This window comes from Pectinophora gossypiella, chromosome Z (assembly GCF_024362695.1).
Source record: "Pectinophora gossypiella chromosome Z, ilPecGoss1.1, whole genome shotgun sequence".
Classification (NCBI taxonomy): domain Eukaryota; kingdom Metazoa; phylum Arthropoda; class Insecta; order Lepidoptera; family Gelechiidae; genus Pectinophora; species Pectinophora gossypiella.
In genome coordinates, this window is record NC_065433.1 from 7,188,767 (window position 1) to 7,215,829 (window position 27,063).

A 27,063-nucleotide genomic window follows, 5' to 3' on the forward strand; every position below is an offset into this window, starting at 1 on the left:
AGAATGCCGTTTGGTTTACGCAACGCGGGACAAACGTTCGTGAGATTCCTGAACGCAGTATTAGCAGGACTCGATTTCATCTTCACCTACATAGATGACATATTAGTAGCATCAAAATCGCAAGAAGAACATCGACGTCATTTACACGAAGTATTCAAGCGATTAGACGAGCACGGTATCGCAATAAATCGAGCCAAGTGCGAATTAGGTAAAAACGAAATAGAATTCCTTGGATATCAAATAACACAAGACGGCATCAAACCACTACCAGAGAAAGTTGAAGCGATAAACAAGTATCCGAGACCCAAAATTGTACAAGAATTGAGAAGATTTTTAGGCATGATAAATTTTTACAGAAGAAACATCCCCAAAGCAGCACAATATCAAGCACGCTTAAATAAATATCTAATCGGCTCAAAGAAAAACGACAAGTCAGAAATAAACTGGACACCTGACGCAATCGAGGCATTCGAAGGGTGCAAGGCAAGCCTAAGTAACGCCGTCACTCTGACGTCACCATCAATACATGCACCACTATCGCTTATGACAGACGCGTCACAGACTTGCGTGGGCGCTGTATTGCAACAGAAAGAAAACAGAACTTGGAAGCCACTCTCATTTTTCTCAAAAGGACTAAGCGAGACACAGTCAAATTACAGCACATATGATCGAGAATTACTAGCTATATACATGGCAGTAACTCATTTCCAGCCGTATTTAGAAGGGCGAGAATTGATAATCTACACCGATCATAAGCCACTATGTCATGCGTTCACAACAAAGCAAAACACTACCAGCAAAACGGCATCCCCGCGACGATTACGTCATCTCGAATTCATAGCGCAATTCACGACAGACATACGTTACCTAGCCGGTAACTTGAACCCGGTAGCCGACGCACTATCGCGAGTGGAACAGATAGATTGCCCGACTCCCATAGATTGGAGCGAGATGGCAGATAGCCAACAAAGTGATATTGAACTCACTCAGCTGTTACAGAAAAACAACCTCAGCTGGAAAACTATCAGATTGAATGAGAAAAAACAACTATTTTGTGAAGACACAAAAATCAACCCACGACCATACGTGCCGAAAATACTTCGAAAACAAGTTTTCGACACTATGCACAACATAACGCATCCAGGCGTCAGACTATCTAAGAAGATGATTACAGAACATTACTTCTGGCCACGAATGAACACAGATATAGGAAAGTGGGCACAAGCATGTGAGGCATGTCAAAAAAGCAAAACCAATAGGCACAACGTACTCCCCATCGGCACGTTTCCGCCGACAACACGACTAGATCACGTGCACATAGACATAGTCGGCCCGCTAACGGAATCAAACGGAAATAAATACATCGTCACAATGATAGACAGATCAACCAGATGGCCAGAAGCTGTACCAGTTTCGGATATTACCGCAAAAACAGTAGCAGAAGTCTTCTTAAATACATGGATAGCAAGATTTGGATGCCCAAGTACCATAACAACGGACCAAGGACGACAGTTTGAGTCAGACTTATTTAACGATTTGACCAAAGTACTAGGAATCAAAAGAACAAGGACAACCAGCTATCATCCACAAGCAAACGGTTTAGTCGAACGTTGGCACAGATCAATGAAAACCGCGCTCATCGCTCGCGGAAACACCGGAAATTGGTCAAAGGAATTGCCCATAGTACTACTCGGATTACGAGCAGCACTACGCTCAAAAGAAAACATAAGTCCAGCCCAAATGTTATACGGAGCAAATATTCGTCTGCCAGGAATGATAATCGAGCCGAAAAAGCAAGATTTATCACCAGATAGTTACGCCCAGACACTTCAAAACACTATGGCAAAAGCAACTCCATTCAACAGCGAACACAACGCCACCAAACATAATCCGTACATACATCCACATATGAAAGATTGTCAACATGTATTTGTCAGAACCGACGCCGTTAGAAAACCTCTAACACCTACATACGAAGGCCCATACAAAGTTCTAGAGAAACACGAAAAGTTCTACAAAATACAACTACCAACGAAAACTGCAATAATTACCATCAACAGACTAAAACCTGCATACATTATTACAGAAAAAGAGGTAAATGAACCTTTAGAACCAACAAAAATTAACAAAACTCGAGAAAACAACAACCAGAAAGTAGAACACACAGGCTGTAATAAGACACCACCGCTGACAACGCGATCGGGCCGGGTCGTTCGCCCAGTCGTACATTTCGCAATAGAACCAAATCCACAAAAAAGGCTGCGCAAAATACCATTACAACAAAATCCAGCCTAGCGACTACAAGTTTATCTTCGCACTAACTTTGCCACCATTGCTATCCTAGGAAAAATGGGAAATTGGGGTGGAAAGGAAGAGATCGTCGTGGCGCAAACCGCCGCTGGAGCGGGCGGATCAAACGCGTCAATAACCAACATCGGCATTGGAATAATGTTCGTAATATTCATCATCGTGTTGGCATTCCTTTCATACAAACAGTGCAGGAAGAGATTTTACAAAAAGGTACTACGTCACGTGGACAACCGGAGGGCGCAGGAAACCGCCCCAGCACCAACAATGAAGAAATGTTGCAGCAACCATGGCCATCAAACCGTATGAAGAAATTAACCTAAAAAGTGAACAGTAACATAGAAAATCCAGGAACAATTTTATAAAAAATGTTTTAGAAATAAGAATTACGTATTTTAAAGTGTTTTATACCTATCGATTGTTAGTTAAGTTGAATTTCGTATTATGATTTTTCTTTCTCAAAAGGGGGAACTAATGTGGGCTCATGTCAATGAACTTTATTGAGATCACAATCAATGTTAATATATTTACAATAAATTACTTCAGTCTTTCCTGTTCACTCATCGCAATCAGTTGTTTTATTCCAAACTCCACAGCTAGCAATTATCGATACACTTCACACATACATTCGTAGTTACTTATACTTAGTAGGTATACTTACCTATAAGTTCATTATTTTTGACTATCCCGGTTGTTTATGAGATTTGTTTAAATTAAGAATAATGGAATGGATATAATCCTTATAGAACCACAATAGATTTCAGACTTAAGTAGAACGAACTTAGCTGATCAAACCATGATTAAAACCTGACAAAGGAATTGACTATCACATGTCTTTTCTAACGTGATGGACTATCACTGCACTGGCGGGTTAAAAAAGCCACATCAATGCAATTCACCTAAAAAAAGCAATTGGTATTTGATATTTGTTTGCATTGCGCACTTACTTTTATATGCGCAAATTTCCTTTTTTAGATGAATTGCTTTAATGTGGTATTTTTAACCCCCCAGTTGTTCACATCCTCCCTTGAACTTCGTATTAAAAGTGACTATCCTAACCGTTTTAAACTGTTCATCGTGAGGTTATGCTCACGTTAGTCTTCATCTAATAAACGGGCTTAACTGCATCACTCCTAGCTAGGAACGACGCTGGCGTTGCTAATTTGTATAACGAAGTTCGCACTTGATGACCTGGTAATGTATTTTCAAGAGAAGTTCAATGTACAAATAGCATGGAATTTGTGGCCACGTTAATTTACACATATTTATGTTAGCAAAGTTTCATAAACATCAGTGGGATGTATTAAGAATAAGAATAAGAATAAAATAAATTTATTATTCGTCCAATCGTTATTTGTTTAAGTGTTAGGTGGCCTTATCACAAAGGGCGATCTCTTCCAGACAACGTTCGGCAGACACTTGTACAATTGCAGTGTACCACTCAAAAATAGTATATAAAATTAAAAGTAAAAATAAATAAAAGACAAATTTTACATAAACTTTTATATAAGTACTATTATAAAATTATATGACGCACACAAGGACTTTACCTATTGGCCTATGGTTAAAAGTAATTACCACATATACTGTAGAACACTTCACAGATGAGCATCATTCATAGTTATTACTTTTATTTTTTTATTATGATGAAACTATATGCTTCAAAGGTAAAATAATATAAACAATTCTGTATTTAAACTGTCTCTTCTTTTTTTCACTTTTTCTCTTTTGGGAATATTTATCAATGACATGTTTCCGTTTTTAGTAAAAAAAATAAGTCTTTTGAGTTTTGCAAAGATAATACTTATAATGAATATTTTTAAAGCAAATTTACCTATTTTTGTGTCATATTTGTCCAGTTAAGTTGTGAATGTCGTCCGATCAATCTGTCATGGAAGTATATGTCACGGAAGAAAAAATCTTCGTACCTTGTTCAACATTGTATACAAGCCCTGGGAAGTTAAAAAAACCACATTGAAGCTTATTAAAGCTATTAATTTAAAAAAAAAGCAATATTGCATATAAAAGTAAGTGCGCAATACGAACAAATGTCAAAAAGCATTATTGCTTTTTAGAGGAATCTCTTTGATGTGGCTTTTGTACCCTCTGAATCCAATAGGTAACGATTTTCATTGTAACGAAGCAAACCATCTCTTCTTAAGATGACACCATATTGCAAAACATGTTTCGCCCCTTAGTTACTTATAGCATGAAGTTAAAAACATACTTACCACCAAAATGAACATTGTGACACGCAAAACCTCATGAGTAAAAACGTCCCTTCTACCAACAGATTGTAGACATATGTCATTCGAAACTTCTTAGTGAACTGATATTTTTGTTCTATGACGACTTTCGCGAAACACGCGGGGTTTGGCCGGAATTCAGGTTTTAAAGTACGATTTTGGGTACTTTCTGGTACATCATTGTTCCAAACAACAGATTCCATACATATGTCGTTTGAAGCTTCCTATTTATAAAATACAAGACGTAATATACTACCTAATAAATAAGTCGAATTTCGACAAACTTATATTTTCTAAACCCATGGATTTTGAATTTAAAACCAATGGTATCATTATACAGATACTAATAAAACCACTAGCACGTATAAAATACCTGTTGTAAGGGTGGACGGATCTCATACAGCTACGGTCGTTGTCCTTTGGCATCTAAAAGTAGGTATTAGAAATAATGCTGTGTTTAAATTTTTACAAACAAAAGTGGAGTTCCATGACGCGGCCCGGGGTCTAATCAGCACACTTGCATAGTGATATCTTGGAAATAAAGCAGATAAAGTAACTAATGAGATAAAGTAACTACATAAAAGACCCCCCCACGGTCTACGAGAAGTCGTCGCCGCGGCGGCGTCGACGTCGCGCAGACGCTGGCTCGCTGACGACGCTCGATAGACGCTAGTGTGGGGGGCTTTTATGTCCAGCTATCAAATAGTCAATATATATTGCGGTCTTCTTCTTCTGTCGTGTGGGTTGTGAGGTGGATTACCAACCCCATCAAACCTGTTGTCAGGGTTACTACTGAGCCGCAAAGGCCCCTGACATGGTTCAAGTAAAGACTACTAATTTACATCAGTAAGTAGTAACCGGGACCAAGGGTTTAACGTGCCTTCCGAAGCACGGATCATCTTACTTTCGAACAATCAGGTGATCAGCCTGTAATGTCCTAACCAAAATGATCACAAAAAGATTTTTGTGATATGTGTCGGGATTTGAACTCGGGACCTCCGGATCGTTAGCTTAACGCTCAAACCACTGGACCATGGAGGCAGTAGCACACACACACACACACACACACACACACACACACACATACATACACACACACTCACACACACACACACACATTACTCCATACCTAGAAGTTTTATTTTTGTTAATTTTAAATATTTTTATTATGTTTCATTATTGTGTATTTTGATATAAGCAGTTATAATTTTTCATAGTGCTCTGTATTCTGTCCGTGTGTCCATTTTGTAAATCCTGACAGGAAATCGTACTCTGGCCCCTGCGATACAAGCTGAGCTTAGTGCAGGGACCGCCGCATATCTAGAGTAATTGGTCTTATTATAGTTGTCTATATTTTAATTAATGTAAAATTGTAAGCCTATGTTCAATAAAGATTATTATTATTATTATTAGTTGCGGTAAAACTAAAATAGAAATGACGACTGACATGTTTTTCTGAACGATAATTGCGCAGGAAAGACGTCCTTATAAGTAACTTAATGCACTTATTACTCGTATCAGACCATAGATGAATACTGAATGCTTGATTGGCAGCCTTTATCTGTTACTGACATGCAATCACATGCCCATTGATAGAATGAAGTTAATATAATTATAATTTGTTTACATGACTTTCCCCTTTATAAATTTTCAGTCACGGTGTCGTTGTAAATATTAGGACTACAGTGACTCTTGTAGGTATGTTGTCTAGATCCTGATATTCATCTTTAAACTGTCACACATAGAGTAGCTTTCATTTTGAGTTCCTCCATGCTGTTGTAGCACTTCCACGAAGCTGAAATTTACCAACGTAGTGGAATATGCTCCATGCTCCATACTCCCCCTCAACCCTCAATACCTCTGTGGTCCAGTGGTTTCAGCGTTGGACTCACGATCCCGAGGTCCCGGGTTCAAATCCCGACATATCACAAAAATTACTTTGTGACTTATTGTTTAGTTATGGCATTACTGGCTGATCACCTGATTGTCCGAAAATAAGGTGATCCGTGCTTGGGAAGGCACACTAAACTCTTGGTCCCGGTTACTACATACCTACATACTGATGTAAATAAGTAGTCGTTACATGAGCCATGTCAGGGACCTTTGGCGGCTCAGTAATAACCCTGACACCAGGGATGATGGGGTTGGTAATCCACGTCCCACCCCACACGATAAAAGAAGAAGAAGACTATTGGTTATCCTGAGCCGCTCCTTCCCGGCAACATCATCCTGACAGCCTGATATTGTCAGGCATGTTGTCTTAAAATTATAAAAAGCTAGAGCTGTCTGCAACTTTGTAATTATAATACCTTTATAAATTCTAAGCTATTATTCTGATGACGGAGTAAAAGAAAAGAGTTTGGAATTGCCCAGTGAGCGCGAAACGGGCGCCAAACTAGTATGAGCAAAAAGTTCATACTTCAACTTTGTTCTCCACTCGTCCGCAAACTTGACGACGCAAAGAGCTCCGCGATAGCATATTGAAAGGTCGTCTTGTGCATTTTACCTGCAGGGTAAAAAACAAATATCCACTATCATTCAGGGATATCCGTCTTTATTACACAAACGCTATAAATCTCAGATGACCGGCTATTTATCCAAAAAGAAAATACTATCTTATGTAGTATCTTAGGCAAATTAATGATGAAACTGCAGCGTCTTACACATAAACATTGCCGGTAAAGTGGCTATGGTATTTGAGAAGCAGTAGAGCTCTCGTAGTTATCTGTTTGCAGGAGAAGCAGTAAAAGAGAGTGGGGTTAAACCGGCGACAGCGGTTTTATACAAAATGCGCGTTAGGGCCTTTCCTACCTCTTTCTTCTATTCCGTGATTCTGATGCATGGGTAAGCTATAGCTTACCAATGTGATGTATCATTGTGTCGTCATGATTCGTAGATTTTAAAAGAGAAACAGACGTGCACTCATCCCCACAAACTTTCACGTTTAGTAGAGTATGATAAACAGTATAACGACAGCTTAAATTTTTCATCAATTTCAAATTTTCATTCTTTTTCTTTTTTTTCCCCGGTGGTAAATAGGCGTGAATTTTTGTATGTAAATATGTTAAAATATTCAAATGAAGATACTGGTTTCGTCTGTCTGTGGATGGAAGTCGACAGGAGCGCAACAGTTCGCTACTAGTTGCACATAAGACCGCTATCGTCTTTAAACATCCATACTAATATAAATCCGAAAGTAACGATGTCATCTTTTCATGCTTAAACCACTGAACCGATTAAGATAAAGGTAGGTACGAAGTTTAAGTTCGGTTTCCTTTGTCCCTCAAAGGGGTAGAAAGTATTATTACTTGGTGCGTATGATATAAGAAATCCACACAGATAGAGTCGCAGGCGGAAAGATAGTTATTGTTACTATAGTCGTTGTCTAAAATGAAACCATTCCTTTGAGTCCCAGTAAAAAAACTATAATGTCAAATATATAAAAATAAAATAATATCCATATTCTAATATACAGGGTGTTAGTGACATCGTAACGAATACTGCGGGGGATGATTTTGACCATGATTCTCAGTTAATATCAAGTGGAATTTTCCGTCAGAAAATTTAAATAGTGTTTTTTAATTATTTTCACTTCCAAAGTTTTGGGACGGAAAAATCCACTTGAAATCAACTCACAATCATGGTCTGAATCATCCCTCAAAATTTCGTTACGATGTCACTAACACCTTACACATTTACACTTTTATAAATTAAAATAAATAATAAATAATAATTGAAATAAATAAAAATAAAATACATAAATAAAATAAAAGAATAGAAAAACAAGTAAAAAGTGAATACACATCGAAAAGGTTTCCTATCGGAGACAGTTGTGGACCCGTCATTGAAATCTATTTTTAAGTAAAATTTAAATATTTGGAAACGATGGTGACATCAAACTGGGTCGTGTACTATGTTCAAAACAAATTAAGAAATTCTGATTACTAAATAAACACACACACAAAAGCAACGAAAATATTTTCTTTTTTTCTATTCAACTTTTCTATGAATTGAAAAACGTAATAATAAATCCGACATTTTATCACGTTTTTCTATGGCGTCACAGTGTGCTTTTCATACGAATTCCATAGGCAGTAACTTCGTTTTTTGACGTTTATTTAAAAGTAACTTTTTTGACCAGTTGGAAATAAGTATTAAAATAAAAATAATAATTTCCCTTTTCATTTTAGGTATGGCAAGCGAAAACAAATACATAGGCTCATAACTATATTCCCGATTGGGGTAGTTAGATGTACATCCTGCATAATTAATTAAGAACCCACGCTTCACCGAGCTTTTTATTATTATGTATGTCTTTTCGATATCTCAGGCCTATTTTTACAATAAAATACCAGATAATATTTTAAATTGGTCAGAAAATAAATTTAAAGCTCATGTGAAGCTTACTTTATGTAAAAATACTTATTAAGTACAAGATTAATGATTACCTAAATGATAAAAATGTCTGGTATTTAGTGTGTTCCTCTAGTTATTAAATAACTTTGAATGTACCCTCAATGATTTAAAAGATGTGTTGCTGTTGCAATTTCTTGTCATTTCTTCTCCTCAGCCATAACACCTTGCGAAATAACGTAAATTCAAAAATGTTACATTGATCTTCAACAAGTTTATCCATGATAATTGACTACGAACTGAAAGCAAAATTTTTGGGAAAAACTTGGTCCTTAATATCCTTTAAATTCTACGCTCTCGACTAAAGGCGCTTACAGACGAATGACGATGGTGACGACGACTTCGTCGAAACAGGGTGACGCCGTTTGTTGCATTAAAAGTACTTTCCCAGTACCTATCCAGTACGGTTTTTCTTGTTATATATTTATTACTTTTGATCTAGGTAACGACCTCCGTGGTCCAGTGGTTTGAGCGTTGGCCTCACGATCCGGAGGCCTCGGGTTGAAATCCCGATGGAAACACATCACGAAAATCACTTTGTGATTCCTAGTTTTTTTATAGGACATTACAGGCTGATCACCTGATTGTCCACAAGAAAGATGATCCGTGCTTCTGAAGGCACGTTAAGGTCCCAGTTACTACTTACTGATGTAAGTTAGTAGTCGTTACATAAGCCGTGTCCTTATGACATTTTTCGATTTTATTATTCCACCCAGTTTTTACTCGACAGAACGGCATGTATAATTGGGCAAATCGAGATATTCCAATCAAAGCTTGAGGTAACAATAGGACCCAATTCCCGACCAATCACATATTCGTCATTTAAATGCTAACAATTTTTGTGGGATTTAAAAACAAAAGCGAATCGTAATGTAATCTTACGTTATTGTTTTTATTATTTGACGCAAAAAAGGAACATATTTACAAATAACACTGTGCAAATTAAGTACTTAGATAGTATTAACTTCTTTGACATAGAGGTTTCACACCAAATAAAAATAAAATTAAGTAGGTCTAACTGAAAGCTCGGTGAGGTGTGGCTACTCAGTTCATCTTGCGATGGAATCTGTAATTGTTATGATCTTCTTCTTCTATCGTGTGGGTTGTGAGGTGATTACTAATCTCATCAACCCTGGTGTCAGGGTTATTATTGAGCCGCTATAGGCCCCTGACATGACTCATGTAACGACTATGTACTTACATCAGTAAGAAGTAACCGGCACCAGCGGCTTAACGTGCCTTCCGAAGCACGGATCATCTTACTTTTTGGACAATCAGGTGATCAGCCTGTAATATCCTAACCAAACTAGGGATCACAAAGTGATTTTTAAAGAAAGAAAGAAAGAAAGTATTTATTATTAGAGGACACCACAGTAACAATACAAACACAGTAGGGGAAAAAAAAAAATATTACACAGAATCACAATTATTAACAAAAACGTAAAAGAAACAGAAAAATAATAATAAAATACAAAATATTGGTTGTACAGTCATGTGGCGGTGGTGGACGTCCTCAATAAATGGACCTCGCTCAGCATAAGCCGCGGCGTGAGCCACGACGCTGGTATTCTGCGGGCCCAGACGAGTGAGGCATGGACATCGTGTTCCATACTTATTTATAAATTTTTGTTACATAAGTTCGTACATAAATAACATAAAAAAAATAAAAATAATACTTAAATATATTACAAGTGTTCATAAACAAATATAAATAGGTACTTTATTAAATTATAATTATTTTTGAAAAGTGTCCATAAGTAGGTGGGTGAAATGTTAGTATAATAATGATGATGTTAATAGATATAAATATAATACATTAGTAATATCATACTATATGGCAATACACAGATACGAAATAGGTACTTTAGTTAATGTGTTCAATCCAGGCAAAAAAAAAAAAAAAAGCGCGCGGCGCGACCGAAACCGGTTCGACCGGCGGCTGTAGCTACTACTACGTTATCACTTTATCTATCGATGATGTTACCATGGTAACAGTCGCTACTTACTACTGCATACGTTTTTAATCCATTCGACAGTCCTGACGTCGACTGGGCACGACGCTTTAATAAATTAATAATTGAGAATAAACAAATCATAATAACAAATTGGAAAAATAAATTGTGATAAAATTGAAACAATTATTGGAAATAAATAAGGCACAACACATTAGAATTGGAAATAACAATTTAAAGTACGACAGAGAATGTTCGTGCATTTTTGTGATTTGTCCCCACCGGGAATCGAACCAGATACCTCCGGGATCGTGAGCACATCGCTCAACCACTGGACCACAGAGGCCGTCCTTTCTTGTCGATTGTATAATTAACACAAAAATGAATGTTGCAAATAAAGAAGTCATATTAACAATCCTAGACATTGTATATCTAATTTATTTATTTATTATCGTCAATTAAATCCCTTGATTTCTTCCACCCGCAAAGATGTCCATTATACTCGTCGCATTACTTACCATATTGTATGACGATGGACAACCGAACCTCGTCATCTTCTTAGCATTGTCCCGTTTTTCACAGGGTCCATTTACCTAACCTGAACATTTGACAGGTCCGGTTTTTTACAGAAGCGACTGACTACCCCAATTAGGATAGAGTCGTGAGCATTATGTTATGTTAGAGTATTTCTGTTGGAAAAGCTGCAGTTGGACGTGACTGAAATTGGCATTAAGTACAAAATACATCCGCATTTCCTAACCAGTCCGGTAAATTCGGCAAAACCGCATATCGACGGAAACAAAGTTAAATACTGTCAAGCGGTGAAAATTGTTATTACCCGGTCGCTGAGCAATTCACAGGTAGTCTCTATAGGTGCGTAGGCTGGCAATATTTTGGCAGTGCGATTGCAAATAGGTAATAACACGATTCCAACAGAGTACAGCCCGAGGCCGTGGATATAACTCCATCTTTAGAGCGCTTTAGTCTGTTCTGGTCTGCTGCAGCAATTAGAACCGGCGACCAGCTGAAATAATCGCGAATTTCATAACTCAGGTTAGTAGAATGTAGCCCAGTTGGTAGAAATGCTTACGCTTACGCTTGCCTCTCACATTAAGGTCGCAGGATCGAATCCAGGCATAAACCAACGATTGTCGAATTCGTTTACGAATTCATGTTTAGATCATAAATGATTATCACGTGCTCAGCGGTAAAGAAAAACATCGTGAGGAAACCCACATTCCCGAAAAATGCATTTTTAGAGGTATTTGACCTAAACTGTACCATTGCCCAATGGCTCAAATTAGCTTCCAAACGTTTTTTCGATTCTGCTCCGCACCACCCAAATCCCCTGGTAGTTGCGGCTTCCGAGTACATTCCGCTTAGGGACGGTACTGAAAAGTATCGGCGTCCGAAGGACGTAATATACGATCCCGACGACCCGATTACTCTAGCCATAGAGGCAGCCAATCAGCTCGCGACACCAAACACTTCAGGTCCCCGATACCGACCCCGCCGGCGTGGTCGACGATTTCCCTCATTCAGCGCTTATCGCTATCGACCCACTAGGGTCGATTAATTCTTTCAAATATTTTTCCTCTCAGACGACGCCCTGAGCCGAGGTTCGCGCCCAACTGGGCACCCTCAGGCCTGTTGTCTTAAACGTTGTACCGGGTGAGAGCCTTCAGCGCTCCCCATTTGTCCGGCCAAGTAGTTAATGCCATCTGCGGCAAATCTACAATAAGTCACGTCAAAAAAAAAAAAAAAAAAAAAAAAAAAAAAAAAAAAAAAAAAAAAAAAAAAAAAAAAGACCTAAACTGTATTGGGCTGGCTTTTCCTTCGCGGGTTGGAAGGTTAGACAGGCAGTCGCTTCTGTAAAAAACCGGACCTGTCAAATCTTCAGTTTAGGTAAGGGGACCCTGTGAAAAACTGGATAACTGGAAAGCATGAGGTTCGTTTGTCCATTCTCATATAATATAGTAAGTAAGGCGGCGAGCATAATGAGAACCTTTGCGCGTGGAAGAACTCGAGGAATTTATTTGACGACTAGAGATATAAAATGTTTGACATTGTTTGAAATATTTGAGGAGGAGATGGGCCTCCTTTTATAAATAAAAGTCCGAACTATGATGGGTATCTTCTATTGTTCATCAACATACACGGATAGGACAGAATAAACACACAATCACAATAAATTATATAAAAATCTCAGAGCGAGTTAAAAGTGCACCTGTCGCCTAGCAAGCCTTTCACCCAAGAGAGAGGTGAGGTGCGGGGGCGAGCGGTGTGACATATGGCCAAGCGTGAGTCGAATTTATTTGGCACTGGATACAACATCATTCAGCCTTGTCATACGCCACATATTCATTTTTGTGTTTAATACACACAGACATATACATAAGCTTACGACTATATACTCGTACTACAGGTATGTCCATCGCAAGATGAAGTAAATACCCACACCTCATAGAGCTTTCTGTTAAACTAACGTGATAGGTGGTGAACCATATCGCCGTCTATAAAGGTCGAGCCAACTGTTTTAGTGAAAACTGCACTTAATATAAATATTATTTATATATACTCTATACTTGTTTATTATATAGTAGATATTGAATATATAATATTATTTTTAACAATACAAATAATCAACGAGTAGAGAACATATTTATTATAGGTACTTACTTACATCAATGGTAGTCGCATTACATGAAAACTAGTTTAATTAAACAGAACATTAAATGAGGAGACAATTTTGAAATCGTATTACTAGTTCGTATATTCGTACAATACCAGTACGACAGACGAACCGTAAACACATGTAACATCACAAAAACCGGAATGATTTAATATTCAATTTGCGAGCTATTTTGATCTGCTTATAACCAATGTCCGAAACAGTTGCTTGAGACTATTATTTGAATGTGTTGTTATTAATTCCATTAATATGCACTAAATAATTGGTCCGGGGCATTCATTCCGTGGTATTTTTTTTGGAAACGGTTTAACGGCTCTGGCCTAGTAGCGTTTTAAGCCTGTCATTAATTGAGCATTATTATTATGCTAGAGTAGGGTTGCCTGTCAGAATGTTTTCCGTCATAATTGACTAAGTATGACATACAAATATAATGCAATTCAAATTAAAACATATTTTTATTTATTTAGATAAGTATACCAACAGTACACATATTGTAAAGTTATAAAATGCAAGTCTTAAATTAGTTTCTGTATATGTGCCCCAATTACAGGTACACACTGCATTCACTATTACAACAACAAAACGTATACATCTAGGTGTATATATAATTATATAATAATTAAATATGTATGAAACTTAAACAGCAATTATCTTCTAAATGAAAACTGCCAGAAATCTTCTTAACAAACATAAAAGTTAAAAATATAACGTACACCTACATATAAAACGTACTGTCTTGCACCAAAGAATAAGTTACAAAAGAGATTTACACATAAGATCCCGCCTATTTCCCGTTGGGGTAGAACCCTGATACTTTGAGGCGGTTTGACACTTGAGACTTGACAATAATTATGTAGGCTTGTTTCAGTTACTGTTTACTAAACGTCAGAACAAGAAATTACTTACTACGGAATTTGTATGAAAAGCACACTGTGACGTCATAGAAAAACGTGACAAAATGTCGCACTTATTATTACGTTTATCTTGTTTAAAATTCTTAAATAAGTGTGGCTTTATTTAGTAATAATTATTTCATAATTTATCTTGAACCTAGTACACGACCCAATTATTTTTGGATAGATAAGCAGACGACAGCCTCCGTGGTCTAACAGCCTCCGTGGTTTAGTGGTTAGAGCGTTAGGCTCACGATCTGGAGGTCCGGGTTCGATTCCCGATGGGGACATTGTCGAAATCACTTTGTGAGACTGTCCTTTGTTTGGTAAGGACTTTTCAGGCTTGAATCACCTGATTGTCCGAAAAAGTAAGATGATTCCGTGCTTCGGAGGGCACGTTAAGCCGTTGGTCCCGGCTATTAGCCGTAAAAAACACCTCCACCAACCCGCAGTGGAGCAGCGTGGTGGAGTATGCTCCATACCCCCTCCGGTTGATTGAGGAGAGGCCTGTGCCCAGCAGTGGGACGTATATAGTCAGTTTATAAGCAGACGAGACCGTGATGATTAGAAAATAGATTTATCTTAAATGGGAGAATTTGTCCAAATCATATTTTTAATTTAGTCTCGCATGTACGTTTCTAGAAGTGAAAACAATCCAATAAACCACTAGCTAGATTTTACTCTAATAAATTGCCACTCTTCGCTACAAATAAACGATTTATCCATATTTCAAAGTAGTAAAAATAATACAAAAAATGTTTATAGGAATGCATAAATGAATTGTTGTAAGTCGCTCGTCGGAAACGGAAATCAGTTAATCCTATAAAAAGAACGTCAGGATTTTACAAAGACATACCTCGTGATAGAAAAGTAACCGTTTTATGTCTTTCGCTAGACTGCACAGCTTAATCTTTCTGATGCACGAATCATCTTGCATTTGCAATATGAAATATTTTATTGGGGTCTTTAATGTTCTCAGTTCGGTTTGACAGTCTGTGGATAGTATAGTATTTAGTAAGATTAGATTAGACTGTTGGCAACTCCAACAAAATATATTTCTTTCTTTATACTTAATGTTTAAAATGGCAACACTTTTTCTTCCGGATCGACGGCTCCAAGTAACGTGTAATTTTTGTGTCTCTTAAGGAAAATATAACGTGGTCAACTCAAAGTCACCGTATTATTTACCATGGTATAAGAAAACCAGGTGTGCTCAAAAGTGACAGCTAACATTTCAAGGTTAGCCCAGCTGACGTCATCCCACCCTGTGTTGCCATTTTGTAAAAAATAAATTACCCACGTGCAATGTTTTTGTATTTACTGTGCAAGGAAATTTTGAACTTTTAATAAAAGATTCACTTACAGTTTTAATGATTTTTATATACTTGTGTGACAAGTAATAGTAATAAAATAGTTATTAGTCAGTAATTCACTTAATTTTCAATAATAATTTACGTCCTTGGAATGTTGGAGATACCAATTTAATGGTAACACTTACGTCATCAAAGGGTCTGGTCTACCTGGTCTTTTTATACTATGTTATACACCACCTTCTACACACGAGGCAGAGCAGCACAGCAGTATCTGTGAGCGACAGAACTGTACTACTTACTTCAGATTTACCAGGTGAAGACCCAGATCCACTGGAGGCAAAGCCAACAAGCGTCGCGTCTTTCTAATTCATAATCCAATGTCTTCATTTCCTGTTCAATAGGCGTGGTTGAACTAACGTCATATTGTCACTTCAAGTGATTTTGTTGTTTGTTGTCCGACTAACACGAATTCGATTCGGCAAAAGTAATAAATGCTGTTCCTTTCAAGTCAATAATATTAGTAAGACTTAAAGTAGTTTCTGTATAACTGATTGTGGCAAACATACCGACAAACGAATAGAAAGACTGATCATCGCATCGCACATAAAGGTCCGCTTTACTAACCTGAAGATTTGTCAGGTCCGGTTTTTTACAGAAGCGACTGCCTGTCTGACATTCCAACCCGCGAAGGGAAATCCAGCGCAATACAGGTTAGGTCACATAGTACCTCCGAAAATGCATTTCTCGGGAATGTGGATTTCCTCAAGATGTTTTCCTTCACCGCTGAGTGCGTGATAATCATTAACGTCAATTTACGATCCAAACATGAATTCGAAAACAAATTCGACTATCATTGGTTTAGATTTGTGGTAGATTCGAACCTGCGACCTCAAAGTGAGAGACAAGCGTTCTACCAACTGGGTTGCTACGGCTATCGGCTCATCGCACATAAAGGTCCATCGTGTTAAAATGGACACAACTAAGTAACTGTCGGTTTTTACTTGCCCGGGAACACATGCAGCAGTGTTCTATGTTTTTATTTTTCCCGTAATACAACGGAGAAGGAAAAAACCTAGCCTTATTACAATGGGGTAAAAAATTCATGAGAGGACTGCTTATTCAATTCCGTTTCGACCGCCGCCACGGCTCACGCCGCGTACAGCCCAATTTCCACATCGCTATCGATTTCATTTAATTTCACACGAATTAAATTAATTTCGTTGTGCGGCTGTCGTCCGCGTTTAGAATCCAATCCCATGAACATCAGCTTCAGATCACGAGGATCCACCTAATTCATCAATTACTAGCTTTCCGCCCGCGACTTCGCCCGCGCGGTGCTGTTCGAACAATATAAAAATATTATATTATTTAATGATTTATCAAACAAAAACTATTTGTCATTCACGAAGTCGCTATTTGGGATTACAAATTTATTATTAATAAGTTCGGTTTTTTTAGCACAACCTAAACTTGATCGTAGGCTATAAATAGAGTTCATATTACCGTTCACCGCCTTACCTCACGTTTCAAAATGACAATATTATATTTATTTATTGTTCTTTGCTAACATACTGTATGTACATATTTTTTTAATGAGCATTCAAAGAATGAATTTCTTTGAATTTCGAAAGTATTTTATTGTTCTGATAACGACTTTGAACGGTAATATCAACTTTATTATTTACTTACGAGTACTACTATCAATTGTAGGTAAATATGCTACCAAATTTCCGTCCTATAATTATTATGAATCAGCAGAAAATTATCGTATTTTATTGAATTCTACGAGCGACCACTCTCTGGAGATCAATTCTAAAATATTACAAAAACAATGTTTGAAATCGTAATCGTTTCGGGGTTTACCTCCAACATAAAGACTTACCTCATTATAATATTATTAGAACCGACTAAACTTACTTCATTTTTCTTCACACAAAGTTCCTAAGGCGAGTGATTAATATATGAAACGAACAAATTATGTAAACGTTTACTTTACTTAACTACAATACATTATTCATCGCAAGTCTCTAGTCAACCTCAAGATCATTTTGCTAATTGCATGGAGCCTAAAACAATTGTTGCTAATAGGAGATGCGAATGATACGTTCGCATCCTTCGTCTGTGGGCTGTCGGGAGTAATCAAGATGCTACGCAGACGTACACTGTAGCACGGCTGACGGACAACAGACATGAAACTAGGTCAACAGGCTACACGGTAACCAGATTTCGGATTGTTTCCTACCTCCGTTCGTTGTCAGTTCGACTATGGTATGGATTAGACCATTGGTTCCTTGCCTATTCGGGTGGACGCAAACTTAACCTTACTTTAGTTTTGACAGCTCATAAATTAGTGCCGTCCTTCACTTACAGTACGTGCAAGAGAATGAGTAAATTTTATTTATGTCAAATCAAGTTAAAATTAAGTCGTTGGTTGGATAAGGGGATGACCACCACATATAGTTAAATGAAAAACTTTTCACGAAACCAAAAAAGGTTTTTATCGAATCTGTAAAAAACAAAATGAACTCGAAATGTTTGCTTTGATTAAAATTCGCTAAATATAATAAATTAAATTAAAAAATAAAATACATTTTCATAACGTTTATAATTTTCAAATTTCGAAGTCTTTGAACTAGTAAATTCCTTGATTCTTCGGCAAAAACAGGCAAATTGGATCCAAAGGGACTGTTTTCGCAAGTAAGTAAAATAGAGCACCCACTACCCACATGCCGCTCTAAGAAGCTTCGACGGAAAATCTTTTTCGACAGTAAATAATAAATGAATAAATACAACTTGTTGCTACCAAGGCCAATAACTAGGTTAACGAACTCAAATGATATTAGTATGGTCATATTTACAAAAAACTATGTAGCCTGTCTACATAAGATCTATCTGTATAATATAGTATCTCAGATACAGGATATTTGCCGGTAATGAGTTCTTTATCGGGCGAAATCGATAGAAAAGGACAGAAAAGTAGACGGAATGCCTTTGCCCTGTAGCCCACTGCTGTATTGAAAGTTCATTTATTGCCAGAAAAAGGAAATCAATTTCCCTCCAAAATTGATTTGAAGTCCACTTCATGATCTAATAGTAATTAAATTTGAGTGAAATCTACTTTAAGTATTTATAAATAAACTGTGTGAGCTACGGTGATAGCTGATACATATTATAATGTGAACTGTATTACATATGAATGAAATACAAATTTTTAGCTTACGAGAGAGTTTTTTATTGTATATTCACCAACAAGAACAAGTCAAGAAAAACAAAACAAATATAAAAAACGTTCTCAAAAGAGGAAATATAAAAAACATGTAAAAAGACTATAAAATCTGCGAAAAATTCGCAACAAACTGAGATGTTGAAAATGAGGTGGCATATTACTGTATCGCCGCACTCCATTATAACTGTCGTCAACAAAAGACCTGCATGTGGGTATTCCTAATTGGATTTGCAATAAGTCAACTAGAATGCGGTCACGTGTGTGATTGAATTAATTCGGTTATTAATTAACTCCAAAGACTGAGTAATTGTTCTCTATGAATAGCTTGGTGATGTCCTTTGTATTCTATTCAATACCTACCTATACTCCGTTCGAGTAAGGTCGACCGAGAGCTGCATGCATCGTGGTCAGACCAGAGCTATATGAACCTAGAGGTCCCGGCAAACAAAAAATCGCTCAGTTACAACTGGGACATTTTGGTTATGACGTAAGTAGGAGGTCGGATGAAGTCACCTCATTCGCCGAATAATTACATGACCTATGTCAGCGGTCTTTAGCACGAAGTAACTATTTAGTAATCTATGGCAGGCGCAGCTTAACCTAGACTTTACAACCTACACGAAAAATATATTAACGTAGCTACTTGGTGAACAATTATGTTGCTGTAGCGTGAAATCGACTGACAGCGCTAAAAGAAAAAAGTGTTTTTTAGTCGTAGTCTGGTACAGCTGAAGAGGGCTTTCGGCACACCCCGGACACTTCATACAAATACCTCGTTTTACACCGACACTATACGTTGACGTTATCGTACATGCGCCGCTGTGTGTGACGTCTGTCGCCCATACAATTGAAGACTAAAGTAAAAGTTAGGTAAACCTAGCTCAACCGCTGGAGCGGAGAGTAGCCATTCAATACGTAGTATTGATACATTTTGTCCCCTTGCTAACAGAACCAATGTCGGTAGTCATACAGCGTTGAGTCGCATCTGCGTGACTCATAATGAACTAAGTGCCGCAATGCCTGATCTAGACCTATTTTTCAATTCTCTCAGGCAGTATAAGGATAAAATTTATAAATATTTATGTCCTCCAGCATAATATTTATTTTACTTTTTTATGTATTTTTTTAATTATCTGTTTTTTAAATTTTATTATTTAGTTATCTACTAAACGATTACGTTGTCCTACTTTGCAAATGTTGTGTGCACCTATAATTGGCTTATGTAACAGTCTAATTCCTGATGTAACTTTTATTTTATTTAATGTTTTATTATATAAGCTGTTGGTGTACCTTTTTTATAAATAAATAAATAAATAAATAGTATTATTCCGTTCTTTTTATAAAAAAAAAATAAAGTAAATGTTTAAAAAGTAACTAAGTAATAAAGTGTACGTTTTTATTAAATATAAAGTGCTTGTGCACCTTTTTACTGAGGGGATGATTCAGCTCATGATTCACCGAGTGAGAGTCTTCAGCGCTCCCCATTTGTCCGGCCAAGTAGTTAGTGCCATCTGCGGCAAATCTAAATAAGTCACGTCAAAAAAAAGCTCACGATTCTGAGTTAATATCAAGTGGAATTTTCTGTTGCTAAATTTATGTTTTTTTGTGTTTTATTAAATTATTTTTAATACTTACTACACTATTGCAATTGAAAATTCCACTTGATATTAACTCAGAATAATGATCTGAGTCATTCCCCTCAGTATTTGTTACGATGTCACAAACTTACACCTCGTACAAGTACGTGTTAGTGACAACGAATACTGAAGGGGATGATTCAGACCATGATTCTGCGTTGTTATCAAGTAAAATGTCCAGTCAGAAAATTCGTGAAAATTTAGTGTTTTTTTTTTAATACTATTTTCAATTCCATACTTTTGCGACGGAAAATTCCACTTGATATCTGTCTGTCTTGTCTGAATCATCCCTCAAAGTTTTCGTTACGATGTTACTAATACCCTGTATATTAATCTATAAGGTTTTTCTGAAGTCGCTTTTAGTAAGTACACAATGCTGCCTTCGTTCTTTTTACGCGTTTTGTGTTTTTTATTCGTTCCCAACATGAACATAAGCATCACGCCTGTATCCCCGAAGGGGTAGACTTCTGTCTACTTAAACATGGCTGGCAAGGAACCCACTCCTTGCATATCCCTATCGATATAGTTATAAACACCCATGTAATAACCGTGTAATTAACCGCGGTCAAATCCTGAAAACCACGTGATATTAATCATCTATAACCATAACGTGGTTTAGAGGCCGATCCGTTTGATATTCGCTCCCAATCAAGTTAAAAAGTAATAAATTTAAAATCCAATGAGAGAAAGAGAAAGAAGATAATATACTCAAAAGTAGTCCTTATAAATGAAAATTAGGCCGCCCCTTATCTGTATAACTTAAGGCTGAATATCACAGGCTTTCAATCGATTTTCCCGGAGCAATTCCAAGCCTGGGTAAACGGTAGGTTGTTAACGAAATTGGACGCATTTGTGCATAGAGTACTATTATTGTACTTGAATGATCATTGTTCCACGCATCATCAGGGAGGTATAGGAGAGCTTTGGGTGCTTAGGTACAGACCAATGACACAGGGCGACTGCGTCGTCGACAAGCCAATGGCCGTGTCGACACGACGTTATCGACACCACGTCGTGGTCTATAAGCGCACTAAGAATGTTCACTGCTGTTTTATTATCCTGGACTTAACGTTAAAAGTTGTTTTTAAGGACCACTGCTTATTACAGGAAACGGTGTATAAGGGAGACAGCTACTTTACTACAGTTCTCACTTGTTTTTATAACACGTAATTTATTTAAAGATCAGGTTTATATACGTGCAGTTTAATTTTAAACTTTTAATTTTCTATGTCGTGTTTCTATTTTTGTAGTCGTTAGATAAGCCATGTTAGGCGGCTCGATAGTAACCCTGACACCAGGGTTGATGAGATTGGTAATCCACCTCACAACCCACACGATAGGCGAAGATTTCTATATTATAACAACCGGGTCGTGAACATTCAACCACTATGAACCAAATAGGCCATTAGCCGATCCAAAGGTTCTAATCCCCGCAAGACATATCACATCACTTTGTGATCCCTAATTTGACTAAGATATTATAGGCTGATTACCTAGTTGCCCGAAAGATGATCCGTGTTTCGGAATGCCCTTTAAGCCGTTGATTCCGGTTACTATTTGCTTAAGTAAGTACGTAGTCGTTATAAGCCATGTCAGGGGCCTTTGGCGACTCAATTATAACCACAACCCACAAGACAGAAAAAGAAGATCGTAATTCATAATAGCAGATATACCAAATGACGATTTGCAGCTATAAACAAATTCTCTAGGACACACGTAAAATAAGCAGTTCTAGCATATTATATTTTAAAGAGTGATTCAGTTTCAAAGGAATTTCATAATATATAATCTTATTACTGTTTTACCTGGTACTGACGGCAGGTCCCATCTTTTTGGTGTTAATAATTCCACCGTACCATAATATGATTCCTTTTGTGAACCGCAAATATGGAATTTCTTGAAGAGAATAACATAATATAAATAATATTCACGCAGTCACGACCCTTAATTTTATTTTAACCCGTCATTTTCTTATCCACCGAAAAGGAAAAGGGACGAATGATTGACAACTGTTAATTTTGAAATAAATGAGTGAATGAATGAATAATCCGGGCGAATAAAATAGGTATCTCGCTAATATGTAACCCATTTGAAGTGTGCTGTCAACTTACACAAATTTTATGCCTGTCGAGTACCCGTCCCTTTCCTTTACGGCAGTCAAGAAAATGTATTAAAATAAACTTAGATGATCTGTGCTGGTCTCAGCACCAAACTGGCCAGGGCCAGTTTCTCCCACCGCGATGGGGCCACGCCGCATCCTTTCATGTGACGTTTGAGCACATCTTTGTATTGGCCTTTGTAGGCTAATAAAATATAATGAACTATCTATGATAGAAGACTTATTATAGAAAAAAATATTTATTACCTAATGACAATTTACAATAAAATATAAAATACATTATATAAAATAAAAAATAGCAAATTGCACAACACCAAAAACGAAATAGGTACATAAAAAGCGGTCAAGTGCCGGTCCGATTCGCGCACCGAAGGTTCCGAGACTTTGACTTTGCCATTGACTATTGTCTCCATACATAGATTGTATTAATATTGTGCAGACCGTAGTGTCTTAGGTGTTACTTTGGTGTTAATTACAACTTGATACCTTCACGCGTTCTAGGAAAAAAGATCTTTTCTTGTAAGGCTCAGACCCCTAAAAATGACACAAAAAGGAAGAAAACCTGAAGATTTATTTAAATTATTATTTTCAAAGAAGTTTAACAAACTTTAAAAACAGTATGCTTAAAGCACTTAAGTACTTAGGTATGTAATCGTGGCAACGACGGTGACTGGGCGACAAAATATGCGTTTATTTTTAAAACAAGCTTGGTGTATTTCTTGTGATATTTACGTTGTATTTGTCGGTGAATAGAGTTTGAACTTTATTCATGTTTTTGTGTATTTGTTGTGATGGTACACTGATGTATGCCTTGTTCCCAGGTGCGAGCGCGGTGTAGGTGGGCGGCTTCGGCGGTGAACACCGAGCTGCCACAATGAGGAGGTATGTATTATCTACGACTACTACTAATATACAGACTGCTACTTAATAATATCTCTCTCTATTTAAGAGCTGCGCTCTTGTCGGTGGAGTAATCGCCATTCCTCTCTTCCTCCCGCCAAAACCTTCAACTCCCGATACGACACGACCTGCACCTTCTCTTTTATTCGTTTCATAAAAATGTCCTCCTAGGTCTACCCCTTCCTCTCTTCCCTTAAATGTTTCCTTCTATAATGTTTGTTATAAATGAATCGTGTCGTATCAGGCGGCCACTCATATTTCCTCTTCGGTTCTCTATAAGTAGTCTTCAATATGGTTCTTCTTTCTTCAACTCTTTCCAGCACTTTTTCATTTGACACCACACTTAATAATATACAATTGAATATTTCCCATTGTGGTACGTACCCCACTTACCTATACTAATATACCTACCTACCTACTGCTACCTATCCTACTACTAGTCACCTATTCCCACCTCACCTCACCCCACCTCCTCACCTCTCATTCTTCTATTCTCACCTTTTCTACTACATCACTAATTTAAGAGCCACGCTCTTGTCGGTGTAGCATTCTCCATGCTACTTTTTTTGGGAAAAATAAGGCAGTGGTTTCCCTCTTGCCTTCCGCCCAAACCTACCTTCCTTTTCTACTTACCTATTGTATATGTATATATTCATTTTTTTCTTTTTTATTCTTATTTTTTTTCCTATTCACTTCTATTTTTTCTTTTTTTATTCTGGCACACCATATTTCCGCTCTCTCATGGAAATTTAGGTTTAGGTTTACAGTTTTTTTTCACCTTACCTTTCTTTAACATATATAATAAATAATTAATATTTCATCTTAAGATACATAAACATAGAAAGCTTGCCTGCAAGTAGGAAAAGGAAGAAACTGGAGTCTATCATCAAACTTATGACATCCCCCTTACAAATTTCGTAAGAAAGATGCATTGTTCAAGTCCATCATCTTTTTTGGCCCGGATCTGTAAATATATATCTATATTCCTCTCTCAACAAAAACAAGGTTGAATTACAATTTGTTGGTGAGGAACACTAGGGTCTGCAAGCAGAATCGTTAGCTTGTAGAGACTCCGCTGGGGGGTTCACTCATCATCAGCCCATTAACGTCCCCACTGCTGGGGCACGGGCCTTCCCTATGGATGGATAGGGAAATCGGGCCTTAAACCATCACGCGGGCCCAGTGCGGATTGATGGCTATTAACGACTGCTAATGCAGCCGGGACCAACGGCTTAACGTGCCTTCCGAAGCACGGAGGAGCTCGAGATGAAAACTTTTTTTTTGTGGTCACCCATCCTATGACCGGCCTATCCGAAAGTTGCTTTACTTCAACAATCGCAGGCCGAGCGCGTTAACCGCTGCGCCACCGAGCTCCTCCTGGGGGGTTAAAAAGGCCAAATCGAAGCAATTCATTTAAAAAAGCAATATGCAATTGGACATTTGCGCATATAAAACTAAGTGCGCAATGCAAACAAATGTCAAATAGCAATATTGCTTCCTTACATGAATTGCTTCGATGTGGCCATTTTAACCCCCCTGAGCTTCCTCCCCTCGGGTGAAGAGTGCCCATAACTAAGTACTCGTTTCATTGCTACACGAAATAATAGTAAGGATGAGAGTTCGGGAAAATACACCAAATAAAGTCCTATTTAGTAGAGTTATTCGAATTTTGTTGGTCTCTCCTTATCTTCTGTTCAACTGAAGAATAAATTATTTTCCGTAAAACTTCTTTTGACACGAAAATGATCTATTATGAAAGTTTAGATATCGGAAAACTAAAATGTATATCGTCACTGAAAACGCAAAATTACGTAAGCGCCAAAATGTCATTTTAAGAAAAATCCGTATTTTATTTAGTATTTTATTCGTTTTTTATCATAACTTTTTACCCATTTATCCAATTTTGACGACGTCAACGTAAGTTTACATTGTTTTTTCAATTTCTATGTCTAGCAATAGATATCATAAGATGGACTACTATTTTAGGATATTTTGGCGCTTATGTAATTTTGCCTTTCCAGTGACGATATGATAACAATGTTCATTTCTGTTTCTTCTGATTACATCTCCTTGAAATCCATAAAGTATAATGATGTTTACAGATAAACTATCTGCAATAAAACTCTTGAGAATAATTTACAATATAGTAGATGGTCACAATTAATTTGTTACAAAATTGCTGTAATATCAATCTTATAATTTCATGTCTCGTAAAAAGCAAATAAAAGTTCATACATTCATAACATAACATAACATAACAAATACTTTATTGCACAAACAGGAAAAAACAAAATACAAAACAAAAGAGAAATAGAATTAGTACAATAGGCGGCCTTATTGCTAAGTAGCAATCTCTTCCAGGCAACCTTTAAGTATAGGAGATATTGAATATTAAGTAATATAGCGGGATAGTGCAGCATAGGAATACTTGTGCATATAAAAATAAATACACTTCATTATATTACTTACATCACTTCATTATTCATTATATTTTCTTACTAAATCTTTCGATATCAAGTAAATATTATTATAATAATATTAAAAATACATTTTACCGACCTGTTGCAACATATTGCATCGTTACTACGATTCAAGAAGCCTGATACAAGTTGAGCTACAAACATTTCATTTTATCGTCTCACACGATATTAAAAGCAATAAGTTTCCAGGTTACTGAATATCGTCTACAGTAAAAACAAGCAAAAAAGTAAAAAATATATATTATCAAAAGTTCATGAAACTTTCTATTTTAAGCTATCTTTATCATGACGCGACACAATTCGTGCAATATCAAAGATAAAAAACAATAGATATACGTTTAAAGAAACGACAACACATTTCACAAATTTATATAAGTATAATTATAATAGCGTTGAATGTCGTCATAAAAATATATATAAACGTCGACTTTTTTACATAGGTAACTTTATAACAAACACCATTGAAGGAAAAATTGAGGGGAAGAGACGAAGGGGTACACCTAGGAGAACATTTATGAAACCAATAAAAGAGAAGGTGCAGGTCGTGTCGTATCAGGAGGTGAAGAAGAGAGGAATGGCGATTATTCCACCGACAAGAGCGCAGCTCTTAAATAAAGAGAGATAAACTGGTAATTTTACCCTAATATCGCAGGGCCGGTTAAAGTTGCAAAATCGATTCCCTGCATTAAGTAGATCTCTTGGGTCACGTACTGATAAGATGCAGTCTGCATTGTAGATAGTAGATAACTTCGGCCTCTTAACCGCCTATTACTTATACACCGAAGATGTTTTAACTTACTGGACTGTATACTATTTCATTAAGTATACCTAAAATGAAATGGGACTGGGCTGGCCATGTTGCCCGAATGCCCGATGACCTCTGGG

At 37.0% G+C, this 27,063-nt stretch overlaps 1 protein-coding gene across 1 annotated transcript in view; it reads left to right on the forward strand.

The window, feature by feature from the left end:
• Positions 1 to 27,063, forward strand: part of LOC126380772 (probable cationic amino acid transporter) — a 168,700-nt gene that overhangs the window by 38,859 nt on the left and 102,778 nt on the right. The window contains exon 2 of the mRNA XM_050030371.1: positions 23,620 to 23,680. Within this exon, the coding sequence (XP_049886328.1) occupies positions 23,673 to 23,680 (8 nt within the window). The 5' untranslated portion in view covers positions 23,620 to 23,672. The remainder of the gene's footprint in view (positions 1 to 23,619; positions 23,681 to 27,063) is intronic.